The sequence below is a fragment of the Astyanax mexicanus genome, chromosome 19, assembly GCF_023375975.1.
Source record: "Astyanax mexicanus isolate ESR-SI-001 chromosome 19, AstMex3_surface, whole genome shotgun sequence".
In the NCBI taxonomy this organism is placed as follows: Eukaryota; Metazoa; Chordata; class Actinopteri; order Characiformes; family Acestrorhamphidae; genus Astyanax; species Astyanax mexicanus.
In genome coordinates, this window is record NC_064426.1 from 23,739,782 (window position 1) to 23,759,576 (window position 19,795).

Sequence of the window (19,795 nt, forward strand, 5' to 3'; positions counted from 1 at the left end):
CCACATGTTAATCAATGCCCACAAGGTGCCTGAACCAGTTGATTGGTATTCTGTCCATCTACTGGTAGTCATTGCTATTCAGGTAGGTAAACAGACAAGATATCTGAATTTTGCGTCAAAGGACAAGACAGGACTAATAGAATAGGAATAGGAATTCAGCAAAAATCAGAATGCCAAGCATTCAATGACGGACTGATCGGGCAACACATTAAACTCTTTAGATCTCCTCTTAACTGAGGGTGGCCATTTCTAGCTGGTTACTGTACTAGTATTGTTAGGGTTGAGCAATATTATTTTAATCTTGATTTATTGATAAGTTTTAAGAAAATATTTTTAAATATTTTTTTTTTTTTTTAAATAATCAAATTGCAGACACCTAGATACAGTATGGAATTTTAATACTATATTTTAAATTAATTAACACCACACAAAATGGACAAAGTACAATATTACACCATTAACATGATTAAGTGATACGGTTACCAACAAAACACACAATGACGATGCCTTGATGACATTTAGTTACACAAAACCAATGGGGATACCTGTGATGCTTTTCACAATACTAATAGCAAAGCAAAAACACTAATAATAAAAAGAGCAGCTTAACAAAGTATAACAACCATTATGTTATAAAAGCTTGATATCTGGTGTGCTTATGTAAAGCAACTTTCCACTTGTTTAATATCACACAACAGTTCTCATGTAGCGCTGCACTACTGCTAAACATGCAAAACTAGTTTTGCTTGACACTGTACACCAGAGCTTTTATCTGCTGATAAACAAACTTAAACACACTAAATATGATCTGTGTTTACTCCGCCCTCATGCAAGTAATGTTAATTCACTGACCAAGAAATAACAGAGAAACTTGTGCCAAGTTGGTTGGTTGTTTATTGTTTTTTTTTTTTTTTTTTTTACTTTTGTAGATTAGCAAATATCTTGATTCATGACAGCAAATTAATAAATACTTTATGATCAATTCTAAATTCCAATTCTTCCTTCAATACTAATTGTACTCATATTACATTGTATAGGTTAAAATGTTATGACCTCATTTACAATCACTCAGAAATTTACTACATTACATTTATACCCACAAATGTACAACCAGAGAAGAAGTAACTCTTAATATTGTCTGTCTACTGCGAACAGATAATTGTACAAATTAACTAATCAAAAATTTATATTATGTATCAGTAAGCCTATTCCAGTAATCCTGGCACTATTTACAAAAGCTAATGTGAATGCATTAACAATGTACCACATTTTATCAATTACTGAATTCTTTGCAGATTTTGCTACCTTTGAGAACAGGCAGTCCTGTCCTTTAGCAGCCATTCAAAAAAAATCTAATGCTGCCTATGAATAACAAGTTACTGCCGCAACAGGGTAGATTACAGATTACAGTTAACATTATCTCAAATCTAAACCTCATTTTTACTTTTTTACCCACATTAATTTCTTATTATCCTGTGTGGACATATTTTTCAAATCAGATTTGACATGCCCACACATAATGTATGTGTTACTCTTATATGTAATCTACATACACTGCAGTACGACATCAGCAGCAGTGGAGAAGTTATTCTCCACTTAACATCAGCAGCCTTGCTGTCCTTAAAATATTCTTGAAAGGATGCTCACAATTAAGCATTTTTTTGAAAAGCACAGGGCAATATAATAAACACACTTAAGTCACAAATACAAGCAAATCTGTCACATTTTCTAATCCTGTTAAAACACACATTGCTGTGTGGTTTTTACAATCTCAAACAAACAAAGATGATTTTTTTATTGTTTAAATACTAGCATGTTAACCCAATACTTTAAACTCCATGCAAAATACTACAAAAAGCGGCAGCAATAAGACTGATCCTAGTTTTAATTCCAAACATGCTGGAGGGTCAATAGTTTAGAATTCACACAGTACATCTACAGAAAGCCAGAACACTATTTATGGTCATCATCGCAGGAAAAAAAAAACATCTGTTCTCTCTATCACTGCCTTAAAAAAGCATCCCGACTAGGCAGTTTTAGAAACACTACTTTAAGAAAGGGGGCTGAACATTTGTCAGGCAAGAAGGACCATCTGTCCACTGCCACCAGCATCATCAGTGTAAGAGGACCAGTGGATACTGGACCAAGTGAGACTTCCTGACAAAGTGTTAAACCTCATGCTGTGAAGCTCAACACCCGCATCCATATCACTGGACTACAAACATACTTGACAATGATAAAACCTTATAGTATGGCATGTAAAAAGATGGGTAGAGATTTGTGTCATAATAATGCAACCGAACTTGATGTGATACACACTAAACCAAAGAAAAGCAGATTGTTTAATAGATGCTGAGCTTCTATACTGAAAATGCTTGTATATCCGGGGGCAGCTGGAGGCTAAAGGTTAGAGAAGTGGGCTTGGGGAGGTCACAAGTTTGATTCCCTGGACCAGCAGGAAGTGAGAGAAAGGGGGAGTAATGAAACAGCACTTTCTCTTCCTTTCACATTGCTGAGCAATGCCACAATACCTCAACTACTACTATTCAGGGGAACTGAGGTATCTTTCCTTAGTTCTGTATGTGAGTTTGTACAACTTTACTGCAAACTAGTCTCAATTTTCCTCTATGAATATGCATACTGAAAAATATTGGCATCATCCCAGAATCGCTTCACCCTTAATCCTGAGGCAAAATTTGCATACCAAACATAACATTAATCAACATTTAGTTATTTTTGCATTTTTTTTCCCTGTAAATCATTAATGCATACATTTATGCAACATGCATAAATAATACGCTTTCCAAAGTCATTCACAGAGCCTTAGCCATCTCTTTTTAGTAAACAGAATTTCCATCAGAATTGCCTTCCTCCAGTCCCACAGAAGTGTGACAGATAGACCCTATCTGAGGGCTAATTTGCCACCTCAACATGCCACAGGTCAGTGTTTTCCCTAGTCCTGAAGGGTTTACCCAGATACGAACATCCAGCTAATCAGCTATGTAATTAACAAAAAGTGTTGGAGCAGCAAAGCCCTTCAAATGAAAGTAATTTGACAAAACGTTAAAAATCATGCTGTAAAACTAAACACAAGAATAACCGACAATAGAATAGGGCTGCACAATAGATCATTGTTTTATTAGTTCCATTGCAATGACAAACGCACTGTCAAATTAGATCAACCACGTGATACTACAACTTTTTTGGCTTGGTACTGTTACTGCTAGAAGTTTAGCATTAGTAACTGTTATCCTCTCTGAATAACAGTTACTAATGTTAAGCTTCTAGCAGTAACAGTACTAAAAGAAAACTCGCACTGTTTCATTTTTCATGACATTTCTATCTACCAGTGGCTGATTATATTTGCCCAATCATTTATGTTTGGTCCAATCAAGTTTATTAAGAATATTCGTAAATGTTGGATCACTGACTTCAGGTAAAATCTGGTGGAAAATGTCAGATATTATTTTCAATATGCAAAAAAAGGATATTAGATTATCAAAATACATGTGTCTTAAACAAAAAGCAGAACCAAAAACCTAATTTAGACCATGTTCAAAACAGTTTCCTGCCTAAACCTTGTGTCTTGCCACCGAGCATCAGTTGAGGGCAAATTTCTTAAAGGCAAATTAGTTGAATGTTAAGGACAGAGAAAGTGGTATTTCTTTACTTCCACCTGCTCTTAACTACTCATATGCTGGTCCAGGCAATCAAACCTGTTACCTTCCCAAGCCAACACCTCTAACCTTTCTCTAAAAGATTCTTTAGTCTTATAAGCTACATACATTTAAGATAGCACAACAATATTAGTCTGTTATCCAAAAGGATGAGTATAGATTTGTCTTCCTGAACCAGTTCCAGTTAAGAATCACTGCCATATCAGCTGACCAGTTCAGTTCAGCTATGCCAAGAAGCTGGCTTGGATGAACAGCTTAGGCTCTAGAAGAACAGATGCCAACACATGTAACACAAACAAGGCATTGTACTGAGTGAACAGAGGGTTAACTTGCAGCTACAGCCATGGCCAGGGACGAGACACTGTGCATACAAACGAACTACTTGCTGCCATAGACAAATAACTAAATAAATGCATGCCAATGAGACTGAGAGAGGCCCTACGTTGTTGGAAGAATATTTAAGGATTTTAGTCTTTTAGTTAGCTAACCTTGGTTAGGTAGCTTGCTGGCTGTATAATCATCAATTCAGACGGCCAGATGAGTCTAGCTGGGTTAGATAATGCCGACCTACACCTAACGATTTTCAAGCGCTTTCACTGTCGCAGACACATTTCCAGAGTCAGGATAAAATCAAGTCGAGTGTCATATCGATCGTTCAGTGTTAAGTGGTTAGGATTTAGAGTTTTAGCAAGTCTTTCTTGCATCATGGTATTCTGATAAAATTAACCGTGTTTAATATTATCGTACGTCTTGAGACTTGGCTCACGCCGCAAATAATGCCGTGAACAATGACAACAACCAATAAGAGAGCTACGGCAAGAATATTTTACATGCCTGTTTACAATCGATTAAAAAAAAAAAGACAATTTTGCACATTTTGCAGTAAATATGCCTTATACGGTTCTTACTTTAATATATACAGTATTTTAAACACAGGTAACACTTTAAAATCATTATATTTAAAGTTGTTTTTTTTATTTTGCACTACTTCGTCTTATTGTTCAGTGTTATTTTTGATACAAACAAGTTTAATTAATACACATTTTGCAAGAATGATGTTATTTACGGCAGTCTATGCTATACAAGTTTGTAGCAAAAAGGGAGAGGGGAAAAGAACTTATAGGCAGAGTTTAACACAAAAGGTATTCTATTAAAAATGATCAAGAACTAACAGTGTGGAGGAAAAATGAAGTGTTGATTGAGACAACACTTTAAGTCTCTGATAAATTACAGTATTGATATAATATACACGTTATTTGTATTGTATATAAACTCCACCAGAAGCATGATGGGAAATAATCTCAGCAAGAATCTAGTTGCAGTCTTGCAAATAGTGATCCTTAATCTTTACAAAATCTTAGCCTATGAGTAAAAAGTCTATAATTTGTCTTTAGATGTAAGAGGGTGTCAGACGTTAATCTGTTAAAAGTCTTTTCAGAGTCGTGTAATGTATGGACAGCATTAGCTAGCTAACGTTAACTATTTAAGCTAAGAGTTAATGTAGCTAGCTAAACCTATTGTCATTCCAGTTTGGTCCACAGTTTTAATTATGTATACGGTTCAACGGTGCAAAATAGTTCGTTTCTGTGGAGGAAAACAAACTAAAGCTAGGTTAGCTTAGATAATTAACGATCGTTAGCTAAGCTAAAGCTAAATTAGTTGTATGGAAGTGTGACAATAGAGGACAGTGCATGTTGTCATGCGATGGTCATGTTTTACTCATTTGGGCTAGCCTAGCAGGTTAATTTAGCCGTATTTCCAAAAATAAAGACGCCAACAGATACAGTATAAGTGCGTATAAGACGATATATGACCATGTATAGGCATATTCTGTAGTCTTTTGTAACCATAACGCTCATATTTACATGTTTTTGGAGAAACAATAGCTAACCAAGAAGCGCAGGAGTTGGTCTCTCTCTCTCTGGTCAGCGCACCAGCTAATGTTACTTAGCCACATAGCTACCCTAGCTTAGCTTAGCAGTCGGATATTCCAGCTCTGAGGGTGCGTAGCTGCACAGTTAAAGCAGCTGTAATACAATACAAACACTGTGGTCCGTTTTATCTTAATGCTAGAGTTTATCTAGCTCGTATTTACCTGGAAATCACGTTCCTCGTTGAATCTAGAAAACCTGTCAGCCATTTTCTCTCCGCTCCTCTCCGTCTCTCTCCTTCGCTTTCAGACTCGAGCCTCAATTCGCCTGACCCGCCCACACACGCGAAAACAGACCAATGACAGCGCGCGAAGCCTTGACTGACGCCTCGCCCGTCCAATCGCACAATGGACTGATACCTCAGATGACTTTCTGCAAGTCCTCCCGCTACGCCAAAGCACAACGGGCTTGTTATCGAGCATAAATAGATTGCTTGTGTTTTGTGTTTTGACAAATATGTCGTTTTCTTAGCACTTGCAAATGATATTAATGCATTATTAGCTCAATGAGAGACTCCGCGTCCTTTTTAATAAGATTAATTTGTGCAAAATATACTTATATAGATAGTTTATATATTTATTATCTTATATAGATAGTTTATATATTAAAATAAAGACTGTATGTCTTCAACAACTCCATATAGAACTGCTCTATTTAACACCCTTTTAGCTAGTGCTTTAAAGTTTTAAAATCTTTTAGTTTAACGCTTCATGAGCTTTATCCTGTATTGTTATCAATACTGTAAAATGTGCCCAATGAAAATTTAAGAATAAGAAGTCGCCCTCTAGTGATTGTAGGCCTCAACACAACCAATAGTCACGTAACCCTTTTAGACCTGAATTATCTCCAGTGATGGAAACAAATGTAGCTATGAATGCTATTTTCTGTCTGTAATGCACAGAAAAAAAGACTCTAACATTAAACTATAAAATCTATATAGCAAATAAATCAAATTAAGTAAAATATTGAATAATGATTTTTAATGTGTGTGATATGTTATGTCATATTGACCTTCTTATTTTATAAACCATCCCTAAACAGTAAAAAATGATTTAAAAGTGCTCTAAATCACATTAAATTAGTACAAATGTATTTAGTTACTTTGCCGCAATTGCTCTAATACTGTTTTTCAGTGTTTTCCAAGTTTTATAAACTTGTTCCTTGGCTGAATAATGGTCTATTTTGATAGACAACAGCTCTCAAATAGTGTTATGTACAACAAAACATTAAAAAAGTAAAGAAAATACATGATGTCCATTGTAATGGATGTAGCATCTGAAAGGGTTAAACCATTTCTCAATCCTGGACCTTATTAGAGTTCCTTATCCTCTCCACTGGTGAATTCTGGGGTGGGGTTTTAAAGTGTGTCAGCGCAATAACGCCACAATTATATATTTGAAGATTGTAAATACTGAATCAAGAATGAATACTATTTTATCATACATTTGATTCAACCATTTATTTACTAGCCCTTTAAGAGATGCAGGGGGTGTGGTAATGCTGGCATTTCAACATTGAATCAGCATTGAATTAACCTTGATATTATGGTTGAATCAACATTCCCAGCTGGCACACAACTGAACTTCAACGTTGAAATATGGTTGAAGTAGTCTGTAGTTGTTTCAACATTGAAACACCACTGCAACAACATATCATTTTAAATGGTTGTTCAAAAGTTTGTTCATGGTTGTTCAAAATGTCCTCAGCCTTCTGCCTTTTAAATTAGCATTTTACATTTCATCACCATACAATTATAAAAACAGATGGATGGAGGGATAAAACATGGTTTTACTTTCATTTGCATACCTGGGAGTATGTTCATGTTCTATTTGTTTCACGGTTGAGATTGGTAGTGGTGGGTAACATTCTTTATTTTCAACTTTACTACAGTGATGTTTATTGTTAACACTGTTAACCATAGGAAACTCTAGTTTTAGCTACTTGCAGTACTTGCTTTTTGTTTTCTAGTTGTACCGTTCCTACTTCTCAGAGATGTATATTCTGAGAGAGAAAATAAAAATAATATGCTAATTTTTTTCATCATGGCATACAATGGCATACAATCCCGAATGTGAGCTATGGTTTATTAAAGGTTGAACATACGACGTTAAAACAATGTTGCCATATCAATGTTGATTCCCTTTTCAAAATCAACACCAAATCCAACATTGATTCAACCATAATATCAACATTGATTGATGACCGTTGATTCATCGTTGAAATGCCAGCTGGGTTGAATCAACTTTGGATTTGGTGTTAATTCTGAAAAAAAAAAAGTAATACCCATGATTTCTGAAGAAATGAATACGCAGTGGAAGAAATATTTTGTCCATAAAGTATATATAGGGTCAATCTATATATAAAAAATGTATATTCATAATTCTAATCCCAGACAGTTTTGCTTCATTTTAAAATGTTGCTCTAATAATGTATTTGAAAGGTTTTGTTTTGGGTGGCATGTACTTCTGTAACATTGGCATTTTATCTCTGTTCAGTGGTTTTGATGTTTGCACAGCAGGTGGAGCTACAGATAAATCTATACCTAAACATCCCAGTAAACATCAACTCCTGATTTCCATAAAAAAAAACATTGAGATTGCATATAAAGATGTGTATTAATGTATCTAAAGCAAATCAAGTCATACAGCTTATTACAGACAATACTAAAATGATAGTATTCACACCCAGATGTTCCTATTTCTGATTCAGTGAATATTAGACTTCTGTACTTTTCCTTTCATTTTTAGCTTTCCATTCTTCAAATCCATTCATTATGTAATGTTTCCTAAATTAGAAATGGAAAGAGGTAGAACATTTGTGTACATATAGTTTTTGTTTAGGGGTAGGCGATATGATATTGTATATAAATATATTATATAATTACTTTATATATAATTACTTCATCTGTCAGTTTGGGTGGATGACCATTTCTTGGTACACTGTAAGCCCAGATAAGTTGAATTTATTATAAAAAAAATGGAGGAAACCGGTTGCCTTAAAAAAGTTAAGTAATGGGTTGTCTCTCACATATGTCTCTTAAAGGTTTTTCTTGTTGTTGGTGAGGAAGGCGACATTTATACACGTATCAATGTGCACATGTGAGGCGTTTCAGGGACAGATTCGTTTACATTACACACAGATACAGGTCACTTATATTTGTGAATGTGGAATGAGGCTTGTAAGCCTAACAAACCTCTGAGGTCAGAACAGAACACGTTCTAAATTACAAGGCTAAATTACACACAACTGGACTCTATTTGACAAATTGACTTCTGAGGGCAATTAATTGCAGTAGATTTTATTTCCACGTGACACTTTTTTAGATTTGTATATGAATAAAATTTGGAAAGCATAATTTTAATTCTAACAATTAAAATTAATAAAATAGATTTAAGTGTGTGGTTGTAAGGTAAAAAATGAGAAAAACTTAAAAGAAGAATGAATACATTTGAAATCCACTGTATATGGAAAAAATAAGAGACAGATCAGTTTATCTGATTTTGCTATTTATAAGTACATGTTTGAGTAAAATGAATATTGTTGTCTTATTCTATAAACTACGGACAACATTTCCCCCAAATAAAAAAATTGTCATTTTGAGCATTTATTTGCAGAAAATGAGAAATGACGGAAATAACAAAACAAGATGCAAAATTTTCAGACCTCAAATAATGTAAATAAATCTCATAAAGAGTTCAGAAATCAATATATTGTGGAAGAACCCTGTTTTTTAATCACAGTTTTCACACATCTTGGCATGTTCTCCTCCACCAGTCTTACACACTGCTTTTGAATAACTTCATTCCACACATAATGCAAAAGCAGTTCAGCTTGGTTTGAGGGCTTGTGATCACCCATCTTGCTCTTATTTATATTCCAGAGGTTTTCAATTTGGTAAAAATCAAAGAAACTCGTCATTTTTAAGTGTTCTCTATTTTTTCCCAGAGCTGTATATACAGTGTAACACCATAATGCACAGGATGTAAACACTTAAAGTCTATGATGAGCTAAATGTGCCAGAAGGAACTGAACAGTTGTTATACATTTTTTGCTGCATTTCTTTGATACAGAAGAGGCATTTAGCATTTTGTAAAGACCAATACAGTGTCACAATTATTAACTTCTCTGCTCTATATTGATAAAGTGTCTATATACTGGTTTTGATATCAGTCAGAGAGCCCAGAGCTGAAGCTCTGCTGAGTATCTGGAGGAGGAGGAACCTCGAGCAGAGGCAGCAGCAGCTCTCAGACCGCAAGCACAACGACACACATACGAGACATTCGCCTGCGTTTTCTTCACTTCTCACACATTAACCGGTGAGTTTACTTCACTTTCACTACTCATTGTGTGTACAGTGTCTGTTCGCTGAGCTGGAGGTGACGGAGGAATCCACTTTATTCGAGTTTATTTCAGAGAGAAAAGCTGTTTTGTTTAATAAGTGAAATGGCGGATTAAAGAAGGAGGAAGTGGAAGCAGCTGTATCGCTAGCTCAGCCCTCCTCGACTGAACTCGGCTGTAAACCTCTGTTTCAGCGCTGAAGTTAGTTTTATGGACGGTTGGCTGTTTAACCGAGTCTTAAACTTATATTTTTTGACCATTTTTGCTTCCTAGCTTTATTAGGTTAGCGAGTTTTTGTAGGAAATGCTTTACTTTATTAGGAAGCCAAGTTGTGCAAAAACAGTTAACGTTAACTGCTAATTAAGGTAGTTAGCTTAGCATACATTTACCTCAGAAATATTAGCTAGCTAACTAGGTAACCGACTGTGTTTAGGTGTTTAAATGTTCTGTTTTATTAAATAGCATTTAAAGAATATGTTCTGTAGTTTATGGGTTAAACATGTTTAGATAGGTTAGCTGTCCTGGTTCAAATTATGGGTGTAACGTTTGGCCTTCATTTGAAAGACATCATTTCCTGAACTGTTAACTCTAACGCTAATTCACTGCAGGCTCCTTAAGACCTGCCTGCTAATGATGTTCATGAAAGGTGAGCAGCATCACACCTGCTCTCTTACCTGGATTACAACACAATTACACCTCCCCTACCAACTCTGAACAACTCAACAACTCTTTAACTTTAGTTTGAAACAGATTAACAATGTTGGGTCCCAACATTTATTATGCAGGTGCATCTAAAAAAATTGAGTATCATTGAAAAGTTAGAACCTGAAACTTATATGTTACATAGATGTATTACACACAGAGTGATCTATTTTAAGTGTTTATTTCTTTTATTGCTGATGATTATGGCTTATATGGCTTACAGCTAAGGAAAACCCAAAAATCAGTATCTCAGAAAATTTGAATATTACATAAGACCAGTTGTTACTTTTGGCAGTGTGGTCAGTGTGCCAGGTCCTTCTGGAAAATAAAATCCACATCTCCATATAAGTTGTCAGCAGACGGATGCATGAAGAACTGTAAGTTTTTCCGGGAAAACACTGCACTGACTTATATAACACAGTGGGCCAACAACAGGAGATGGCATGGCTCTCCAAACCATCACTAACCATCAGTAAATTTAATTTAATTTGAAAATCAAGGGACCAGAGTCTGGAGGAAGAGTGGAGAGACACACAGTCCAAACTGCTTGAAGTTTAAGAAGTCATGTCATCTTCTGGTGTTGGTCCACTGTGTTATATCAAGTCCAAAGCCAGTGCAGTGTTTTCCCGGGAAAATTTTTACAACACTTCATGCTTCCCTCTGCTGACAACTTTTATAGAGATGCGGATTTCATTTTCCAGCAGGACTTGGCACACTGCCCAAACTGCCAAAAGTCCCTGTTGGTCTTATATAATGTATTAATTTACGGAGACACTGATTTTTGGGTTTTCATTGGCTGTAAGCCATAATCATCAACAATAAAAGAAATAAATGCTTATTTTTTTAACTGAATTACTGAAATAAAGTATTTTTTCAATACTATTCTAATTCTTTGGAGATTCACTTGTACACTATATCTTTTCAGCATCTTCTTTTCAATATGGGTGCAGAAGTAGCTTAACAAAAATGACCAAAAATTGTATTTTAAAAATAAAACCATATTAAAGTACACCAGATATATGCAGCAGCTTCTAAACTAATGTAAATATGATTAATATAGGCAACACATTTAGCGTATTAGTTTTTGAATGTTTTTTTGTTCGTGATTATCATCAGAGATGCTAGGAATATTTATTTTATTATCAGAATAAATTTAATTGTATTTATACTGCACTAATGACTCAATAATAGAGCACTAATAACATGGGATATGATGCTGTTTTATGAACGCAAAACCTGAAAGGTAGCTGGCATAATGACTGGCATGGACATAGTCCACATTGTAAACTGAATATAGCTTTGTATCCATGTTGTATTTTTAGCTTCTCTGTGTAAGCAGGTGTCCTTGGTGTGAGTGTGTGTATGTTGTGTTTAGTAGATGTTGCCTGAGCAGCCAGAAAATTCCCACACTAAAATGTTCAACACTGAATATCTGAAATATAAACAAATAAATCAATACTGAATAAAGAAATACTGTTATTTCACATCTAAATTTAAAAGAAATTTGAAATTCAAATACATTTGCGTCTTGGTTTACTTGGTACAACATGTTTGCATACATAGTATTAGCTTTTGTTATACTGCAGCTTTGACATTCATTTCTAGAAAAATACTGTGCAAACTAGAGTAAGAAAGTACTCACATTGTACACAGTTATACCATTTCTTTAGAAATTATAAAAATGTGGAAGGTTTTGACACTGAGAAAAAGATCCATTGTCTGTATTTGAACATTCTGTGTTCTCAAACATCTAGCTAATGGAAGCTTCATTAAGCGTAAATCATACACCTGAAACTTGCTTTATTATCAAGCCCCCAAAACATTTTTATGTAACACTTTCAGTTTTGTTAAGGCCTTTTTGCATACTTTTAATATTGAGTTTCATCTTAGTTTTTATATTAGATTAGAATAGATTTGATTAGATTTCGGATTATAAGTAGGCATGAAATTATTGGTACTTGTTGAATAATTAGTAGTTACTAAATAAAAACTATGCGCTACACAATTAGCTAATATACTCATTTGTACTACTTACATATTAGGTACTGAATAATTAGTATGTCATAATATTGAATAAATACTACTTATTGAACAATTAGCTAATAAAATATTATACTATTTTTTTCCACTGACAAAAAGCAGGTACTGAATAATTAGTAAGTATTTTGTAATTAGTTGTTACTGAATAATTAATACTCATTTAATAATTAACTGTAGACTACATAATTGGTACTTAATAGATGAGCAGTATGTATTGTATAATTAGTAAGCATTAAATAATTAGAAGATTCTGAATACTAACTACTTAAGTAATCAGGAGTTACTGAATAATTGCGACTCATTGAATAATTAATTACATACTAAATGAGTACTACTTAATGAATAATTAGTAGGCGCAGAAAAGTAGGTGTTAAAATTCAAACTTAGAACATAGACTGGAGTTTAAGTGGTTAATGAGCCGCTTTTAAGCCTCACCCTTTCACCTAGGCAGGGAATTTGTGTGGGTGGCAGCTAAATGTGTATCCATTAATATAATTGAAGTGCATCAGAGCTCTGTTGCTGTCAGATAGGGGTCTGAGGTCATTTGGTGGGTCGCAGGGCTGCTTTTGGAGAAGTTTGGAAAGGACCAATGGGGCTTTAGGTTTTAATGGGCTGCAGCTATAGAGCTCAAAGCACTAGACTTACTCAGAGTTTAAGCATCCTGCACATCTGCGGAGGCGTACATGACTCACTGCCGTGTGTGTGTGTGTGTTTGTGTGTGTGTGTGTTAGTATGTTTGTTTTAGTGCTGATTATGTTAGAACCCAGACAGCCTGAGTACCTACAGGACCAGCCTAATGACAGGACCAACAAAATATTTTGTGTACTGAGTGTAAGGTCAGAGTTAGGCCTAGAAAATTATTTATATATATTTTTTATAAATAATTACATTTGTTGTAATGTCCTTAAATACAGCACACATACAGTTTAATGCATATGGGACATATGGTTATTATTACTAATAGGTACTTGTTTATGTAATGCTTATAGGATATATTATCATCAAATTTAGGTGATTAAGTCCTGACATTGAATGAAAATGTGTGGGAGTGTAGGAGTATGTGTTTTTCTTCTCTTTCTTACAGGTCCTGGGTACTAGTGTCTGTTTTCAGTAGTGTGTGAATGCATGTGTCCTGGATTTACACATTCTTGTCTGTCTGACTATCTGGAGGCTCACTCATTACTCACATTCATTACCTTGCCTGAGTTTCCTTTGAATACGCCCTCCTTACAGCTTTTATGCAGTGTATGCCAGATTTTTGTGTCAATACGTTGATATCCAAGGTTGTTAAGTGCTATCTGTTATCAGATTAATTCATTAATTATTAATTAATTAATGTGTTTTAATACCACTTTGTTTACATTGTTGTGAAACTCACTTTCGAGACTGATAGAAAGTGAATGGACCAATAAAAATGGTACACAAAAAGTTGGGAGATAAGTCCTCATTTTTGTTGATCAATTTTCTTGATTTGGACCAAATTCCTGTTGTGGTGCAGTGGAAATAGGGTTGACCACTAACAATGATTTGTAACTAGGGTTAAGTCCACATTGTTGTGGATAATTTCTATTGGCATGCATTTAAAGCTCTTGCTTACCTATGGAAATAACATGTACCAAGAGAAATGGTGTAAAACAGGTTTTAATTCATGTTGTTGTAGACCGTTGGCTATGACGTGCACAAAATTTTTGTTGTGGTTGAAAAGAAGTTATGTTAAACAATAGACATGATCCACAATGTAGTGGCCTGTTTTTATTGGGTACAGACTTAACTCTGATTGTGGACCAGCTGGAAAGATCTGGTGCAATACATGTGTGCTTTCCTGCCCTGCTCCTCATTCCTGAGAATTTTTTACAACAGAAGTTTGTTGTGATTAATCGGATTACATTTTTTAATCGATTGACACCACTAGAAACAATACAAGTAATCCACAATGAGAGCTTACGCTACACTGTTGACCATTTCTATTCACGTGCATGAAACTGTTGTCGAGCACCTGTAGAAACAAGGTAGACCAATAGAGATACATTTTCTGTATCTAGAGCTTAGTCAAAATTGGTATTAACTATTAATAATGATCAGAACTAAATATTTGTTGTGGACCAACATACAAAATATGGGCCAATAAAAATAATCTACAACAAGAGTTTATTCCAAATCATTGTAGACTGTTTCTGTCTACTTTGTAGACACCAGGAAATAACAGGAATCAATAGAAATAGTATACAGCGAGAAGTTAGTACATGTTGTTTTGGACTGTTTTTATATATGAGACTAGACTGTCATAATGGAACAGAAGAAACAAAATTGACCAATAGAACTAGTCTACAGCAAGAGTTTAGTCCACACTGTTGTGGGCCATTTATTGAGGCAGACTAAACTCTTGTTATAGACAAAAATAAACAAAAATTGGCCAATAGAACTAGTCAACAGCAAGTGTTTAGTCCTCACTGTAGTGGACCATTTCTTTTGAGGTGGACTAAACTCTTGTTATGGACAAAAATAATTGTTGTTAATTATTTTTGGTTATTAAGTAATTTGTTGTTTGGGCAACAATTGTTTCTGCCATGCCTTCCATCTCTGCTCCTGTTACCAGCTTTTTGTATCGCTTCAAAACAATGGATACAGCAAAATGTGGTATTTAAACAACTTTTGTTGTCTGTTGTGTTTGGGCATTTATAGTAACCGAGTTGAGTGATTTTTTAGTGATTGTTAATTGCGTTGACTAATCATTGAAGGCTGATTGTGGACCAGTAGAAGCACTATGCACATCATGTGGACACAATGTGGATTAAAATATATTGTCCACAATGACATGAATGAATGTCTTTTTGTCTGCCATTTCTGTCGGTCCACCTAAATAGGCATTGTCCATAACAAGTGTTTAGTCCACATAAATGTGGATCAATTCTTTTGGTCCATGATATTGTATACAAAATGACTCACAGCGAAGTAGACTGTCGTTGCAATGTTAATGTAAACGTTAGGAGAGTTTAGTCCACATTGTTGTGGACTATTTCTTCTAGCATGCAAGATTACTTGGTTAAGTCTATTGGTCCGTTCATCATGATCAGTACACTGTCACTGTTTAATGGGAAGCTGGAGTGGACCTGCCCAGTGGTCAGCGTGGTTTGTAAGGTCTGACCCTGCAATGGTGAACCCTCTTATTACTGCTGAGGGCCATACAAGTGTGTGTTTTTCTCTGTGGTGTGCTGGCAATGTTCTGCCTGCCACATGGTTCCTGTAGCAGCAGCCAGAACCAGCACACTTCCTTTTAGTATGGCATGAGCTAACGGCCCACCTCAGTGTAGAGCAATTGCGGCTCTTCCCCATCTGCCTGTTTGTCTCTCACTTCTCTAAATGTTCGTACGGACAAAACAGTGTTGGACGAAAGCAGTGACTTGAGAACCGGCCCATGCTTTTAAAACATGCTGGAAAATCTTCGTCCTAATTCGATCCAGTTGCTGTTCAGACCCAGTGTTGTAGTCCACTTTCTGATCACGTCATTTAAGAACCAGCACTGAACCCAGTGAACAACCCTAATAAGCAAGTTTCGTCTCTGGCAGGCCGACCAACCACAAAATGCAGAAAAAACAGAAGCACTGTCATTGCCGGTGGTTTAACGCTCGTATCTGTGTGTTAATGCATTAATCATTCTGACAGTAAGCCTAAAAAAAGATTTAAGATTCGGTTGAGTAACATTTCATAGTAACCAGATTGACATCTCTGAAAAAAAAAAGTCAAGAGACAATGTGGTTTCTGCACTTAGCTGCAATAAAACCACAAAATTTGTTACTTGAAAGTATTTACAGATGAGTACAGATCCCTTCTTCAGATAAAGTCTGCTGGCTAGTCCTGCTGTATACTGAGGTTGTTAGCTGGTAATTCAACTGATTAAGTGAATGAGGCTCTGGTGGGGGTTGACTGGTAAGGACTTGTGCCAGGGTGGTTCTATGCAGGTTTGCTTATTGTGACATCACAATAGGGGATAGCCATCAAAACGACTCATTGAAGCATTTGATCCCCGACACTGATTCCTAAAATTTTTTCAACTTATTCACAAAAAAAATGGTAGGATCTTTGAAAGTGAGTTTTGTATGTGTCTACTTTAAATTGATGGGTTTTAAAGCCATTGTTGGACAATTTTAATAACATGCCAGCCTTGTTTGTATGTAAGCAATTATGGGTTTGAAATATCAACCAAATTTAGGCTTCGATCCGATGTCAGTGATTCAAAAAAAATATTGGCCGATATAAATTTAATCCCGATATCATCATCCATCTCCAGTGATCAGTTGACAATTTGGAGATGAATTTGAAACTTAGTCATTTTTTTATAATCAACATTGTTGCTTCAGTTGACTAATCTTTGCAGCCCTAAGTCGCCATAAAATAACTACTTTTGGTTTAGAGAAGAACCAAAAATTAAGAGTGCAGTTCCACATACTGACCCATTGTTATGTGCCAACATGTAACTTCTCCAGTCACAGAGTTCATTTTGGTGAGCATTTTAGTATGGGATGTTTCCTGCTTTACTGGTGTCTGAAATACTTTGTCGGATCTTGTTTGTGCAGTCGACCAAACATACCGGATTTTTTTTATATGTGGGTGCTCATGGCAATACAAGCCATTACCAAGGACATAATAAGCAACTGAGGTATGCATGGGAAATATTTGAGTTTCGGTTAGGCATGATAGACCAGGAATGCTGAGTAGATCATGTGATCGTAGGAGGGCAGGGTAGTAAAACAGTTCAGTACGAAAGAAAGAACTGTTGGTTGGTTCTGTTTGAGAAGCCATTAGACACGAGACTGTAACATGTGGCTGTGTGGTTTGGTTTAGCTTGGGTGAAACAATATTTTGGCAGTAAACTGTAGGGTTGCAACTAATGATTTTGTTAGTCAACTAATCTCTCAAATAACTTTTTATGTCCTCCATTTCTGCTTTTTGTTGGTAAGGCTTTATTACTTCAAAATGATAGAAACAGCAACATGCCCAAAAAACATTTTAATATAAAATACTGTATGCTACCAATTATTATGTAAATTTGAAAAGTTCAGGGACAATATGCTTGAAGACCGGCCACTTGATTAAAACAACTGCAAAAATATAGATAAATAAGTAAACATGCCGGCTGTCGTAATTCAAACTATCAACGATTCTCCAAGACCATAAATCCTACATTATGGAATAATTATGCTTAAATTAATTGATAAATCCATCAATAATGACTGCTCTAATGCTTTTAATGCATCTAAATAACACAAATACATATTGTCGTTGTCATTAAAAAAAAAGCTTGTATCTCCTTTAAGGCAATTAAAAAAGATAACTAAAAGACCTTTTAAAAATTTGGAGCATTTCTATTGGTATGTAAACCATGAAATCTGATGAGGTAAAGAACAACTTGCAGATTCGCATGGTGCAAAAACTGAACCTGACAAAAATGAGGTGCAGAGGTTTTTGCATAAATATTGACCGGTTTTTTACATATCTATATTCTCTGTATGACAGTTTGAGGAATATGAATTGGGTTGGTTGTTTTTTTTGGGGGGGGGGGCATGTAATTAAATTGGTATGTCATGTTTGTTGATGCAAGACAAATATAACATGGAAATAACACTTAGTAGTAACATTGTAATAACAGAAATAATATTTGTAACACATTGTAGTAGCAGTATGGCAATATGCAAAGAAACTGCTTAATAAAATGGAATTAACACTTTTATAATAGTAATAGTATAACAGTTGTAAAAAGAAAAACTTTAATAATCACAATGAAATAACATGCTAGTAATAGGGTGGAAATAACACTGTAGTAACACAGTAGTAATAACATTGCAGTAGCACAAAGGAAAATAACACTTAATTGAACAATCAGAATAACATTTTTATAAGTTGTAGCACATTGTCATAACATGGTAATAAAACACTTGTAAACGTAGTAACAATAGTAATAAGTAAAAACTCGGAATGAGAAAATAAACATGCAGTCAACTTGAATAAATATCAGATGACCTTGCAGTTAAACAGTGAGGCATATGTAAACAGACAGCAATACAGGATAGAGAAGTGAATGTAAACAGAGATAAAAGCAGAGAGAGAATGAGAGCAAGAGAGAGGGCTCGAAAAAGAGAAAGCATTTCCGAGTTTTGAAAGGTTGCACTCTCTTCGCATTGCACGGCGGGAAGGGAGGGGGGGTTGAACCGCCAAAGAAATGGATGGATTTCTCAGAAATCAGCCCCATCCAATCACCAGACAAGAGAGGGAGGAGCCTTGTGAGTAAACGAATGCTGGCAGAGAGAGAGTGTAGAGATCCCGTGCTCACGCTGCACAGGAAGCAGAGTCTGTGCACACGCTCTCTGAATTGGACCTGCAAGCCTGTAAAGGAATAAATCAGGACAAGAGTACAGGGAAGGAGAGGTCCACTGCACTGGCTTAGCTGGTATGGGCTATCTCTTTCTGCTTGTTTGTTTCTCTCTCTCTTTATCTCTGTCTCAATCTCTCTCTCTGTTTTTCTGTCTGACTCTGTAGTGAGTGGGAGTTCTCTGGTTCCTTTATTAGTTTTGTAGTTTTTTTAAGGTATGCACAGATGTATGTGGGTTGATCCAGCTCTGGTTTATTTGTAATGCAGAACATTTGCTGTATGTGTAATGTGTGTGTGGGGGGGTGTGTTGTGTATGGAAGTGTGTATTGCGTAGAGCTTTACTGTAGCAGGAAGTTGACGTTAGACACCCGAGTGGACTGAGAGAGACAGAAATAGAGATAAAGAGAGAACATAGATATAAAAAAAAACTGATCCCATCCAAAGTATTGCAGCCTGTCTATATTTATGTAAAAACCTCTCAACTCTGTTTTTGTCAGGTTTTAGTTTTTGCATCGTGTGAATCTGCCAGTTGTTCTTCACATCGTGTCCAGATTTCATGGTTAACGTACGAATATATATGCTTGAATGTGACAAAATTATGTTAAAAAGGTCTCTTACTCATCTTTTATAATTGCTGTTTAGGAGATAAAAGCTTTTTTAATGACAGCGATAATATGTGCTTGTGTTATTTGGATGCATTAAAAGCATTAGAGCAGTCATGATTGATTGATGAATGTATC

General features: G+C 35.5%; 2 protein-coding genes across 3 annotated transcripts in view; one reads left to right on the top strand and one right to left on the bottom strand.

Moving 5' to 3' along the window:
* The window catches only part of gpatch8 (G patch domain containing 8), a 53,995-nt gene extending 48,130 nt beyond the window's left edge, over positions 1 to 5,865 (bottom strand). The window contains exon 1 of the mRNA XM_007229939.3: positions 5,773 to 5,865. Coding sequence (XP_007230001.3) covers positions 5,773 to 5,817 — 45 coding nt within the window. The 5' untranslated portion in view covers positions 5,818 to 5,865. The remainder of the gene's footprint in view (positions 1 to 5,772) is intronic.
* Positions 5,866 to 9,798: 3,933 nt separating this feature from the next.
* The window catches only part of map3k14a (mitogen-activated protein kinase kinase kinase 14a), a 32,908-nt gene continuing 22,911 nt past the window's right edge, over positions 9,799 to 19,795 (top strand). Inside the window, exon 1 of one of the 2 annotated variants that reach the window (XM_007229937.4) lies at positions 9,799 to 9,924. The gene's annotated coding sequence lies outside the window, so the exon portion shown is untranslated. Of the gene's footprint in view, positions 9,925 to 19,007; positions 19,134 to 19,795 lie in introns of those variants that run through there. The other variant, XM_007229938.4, reaches the window with a different exon arrangement.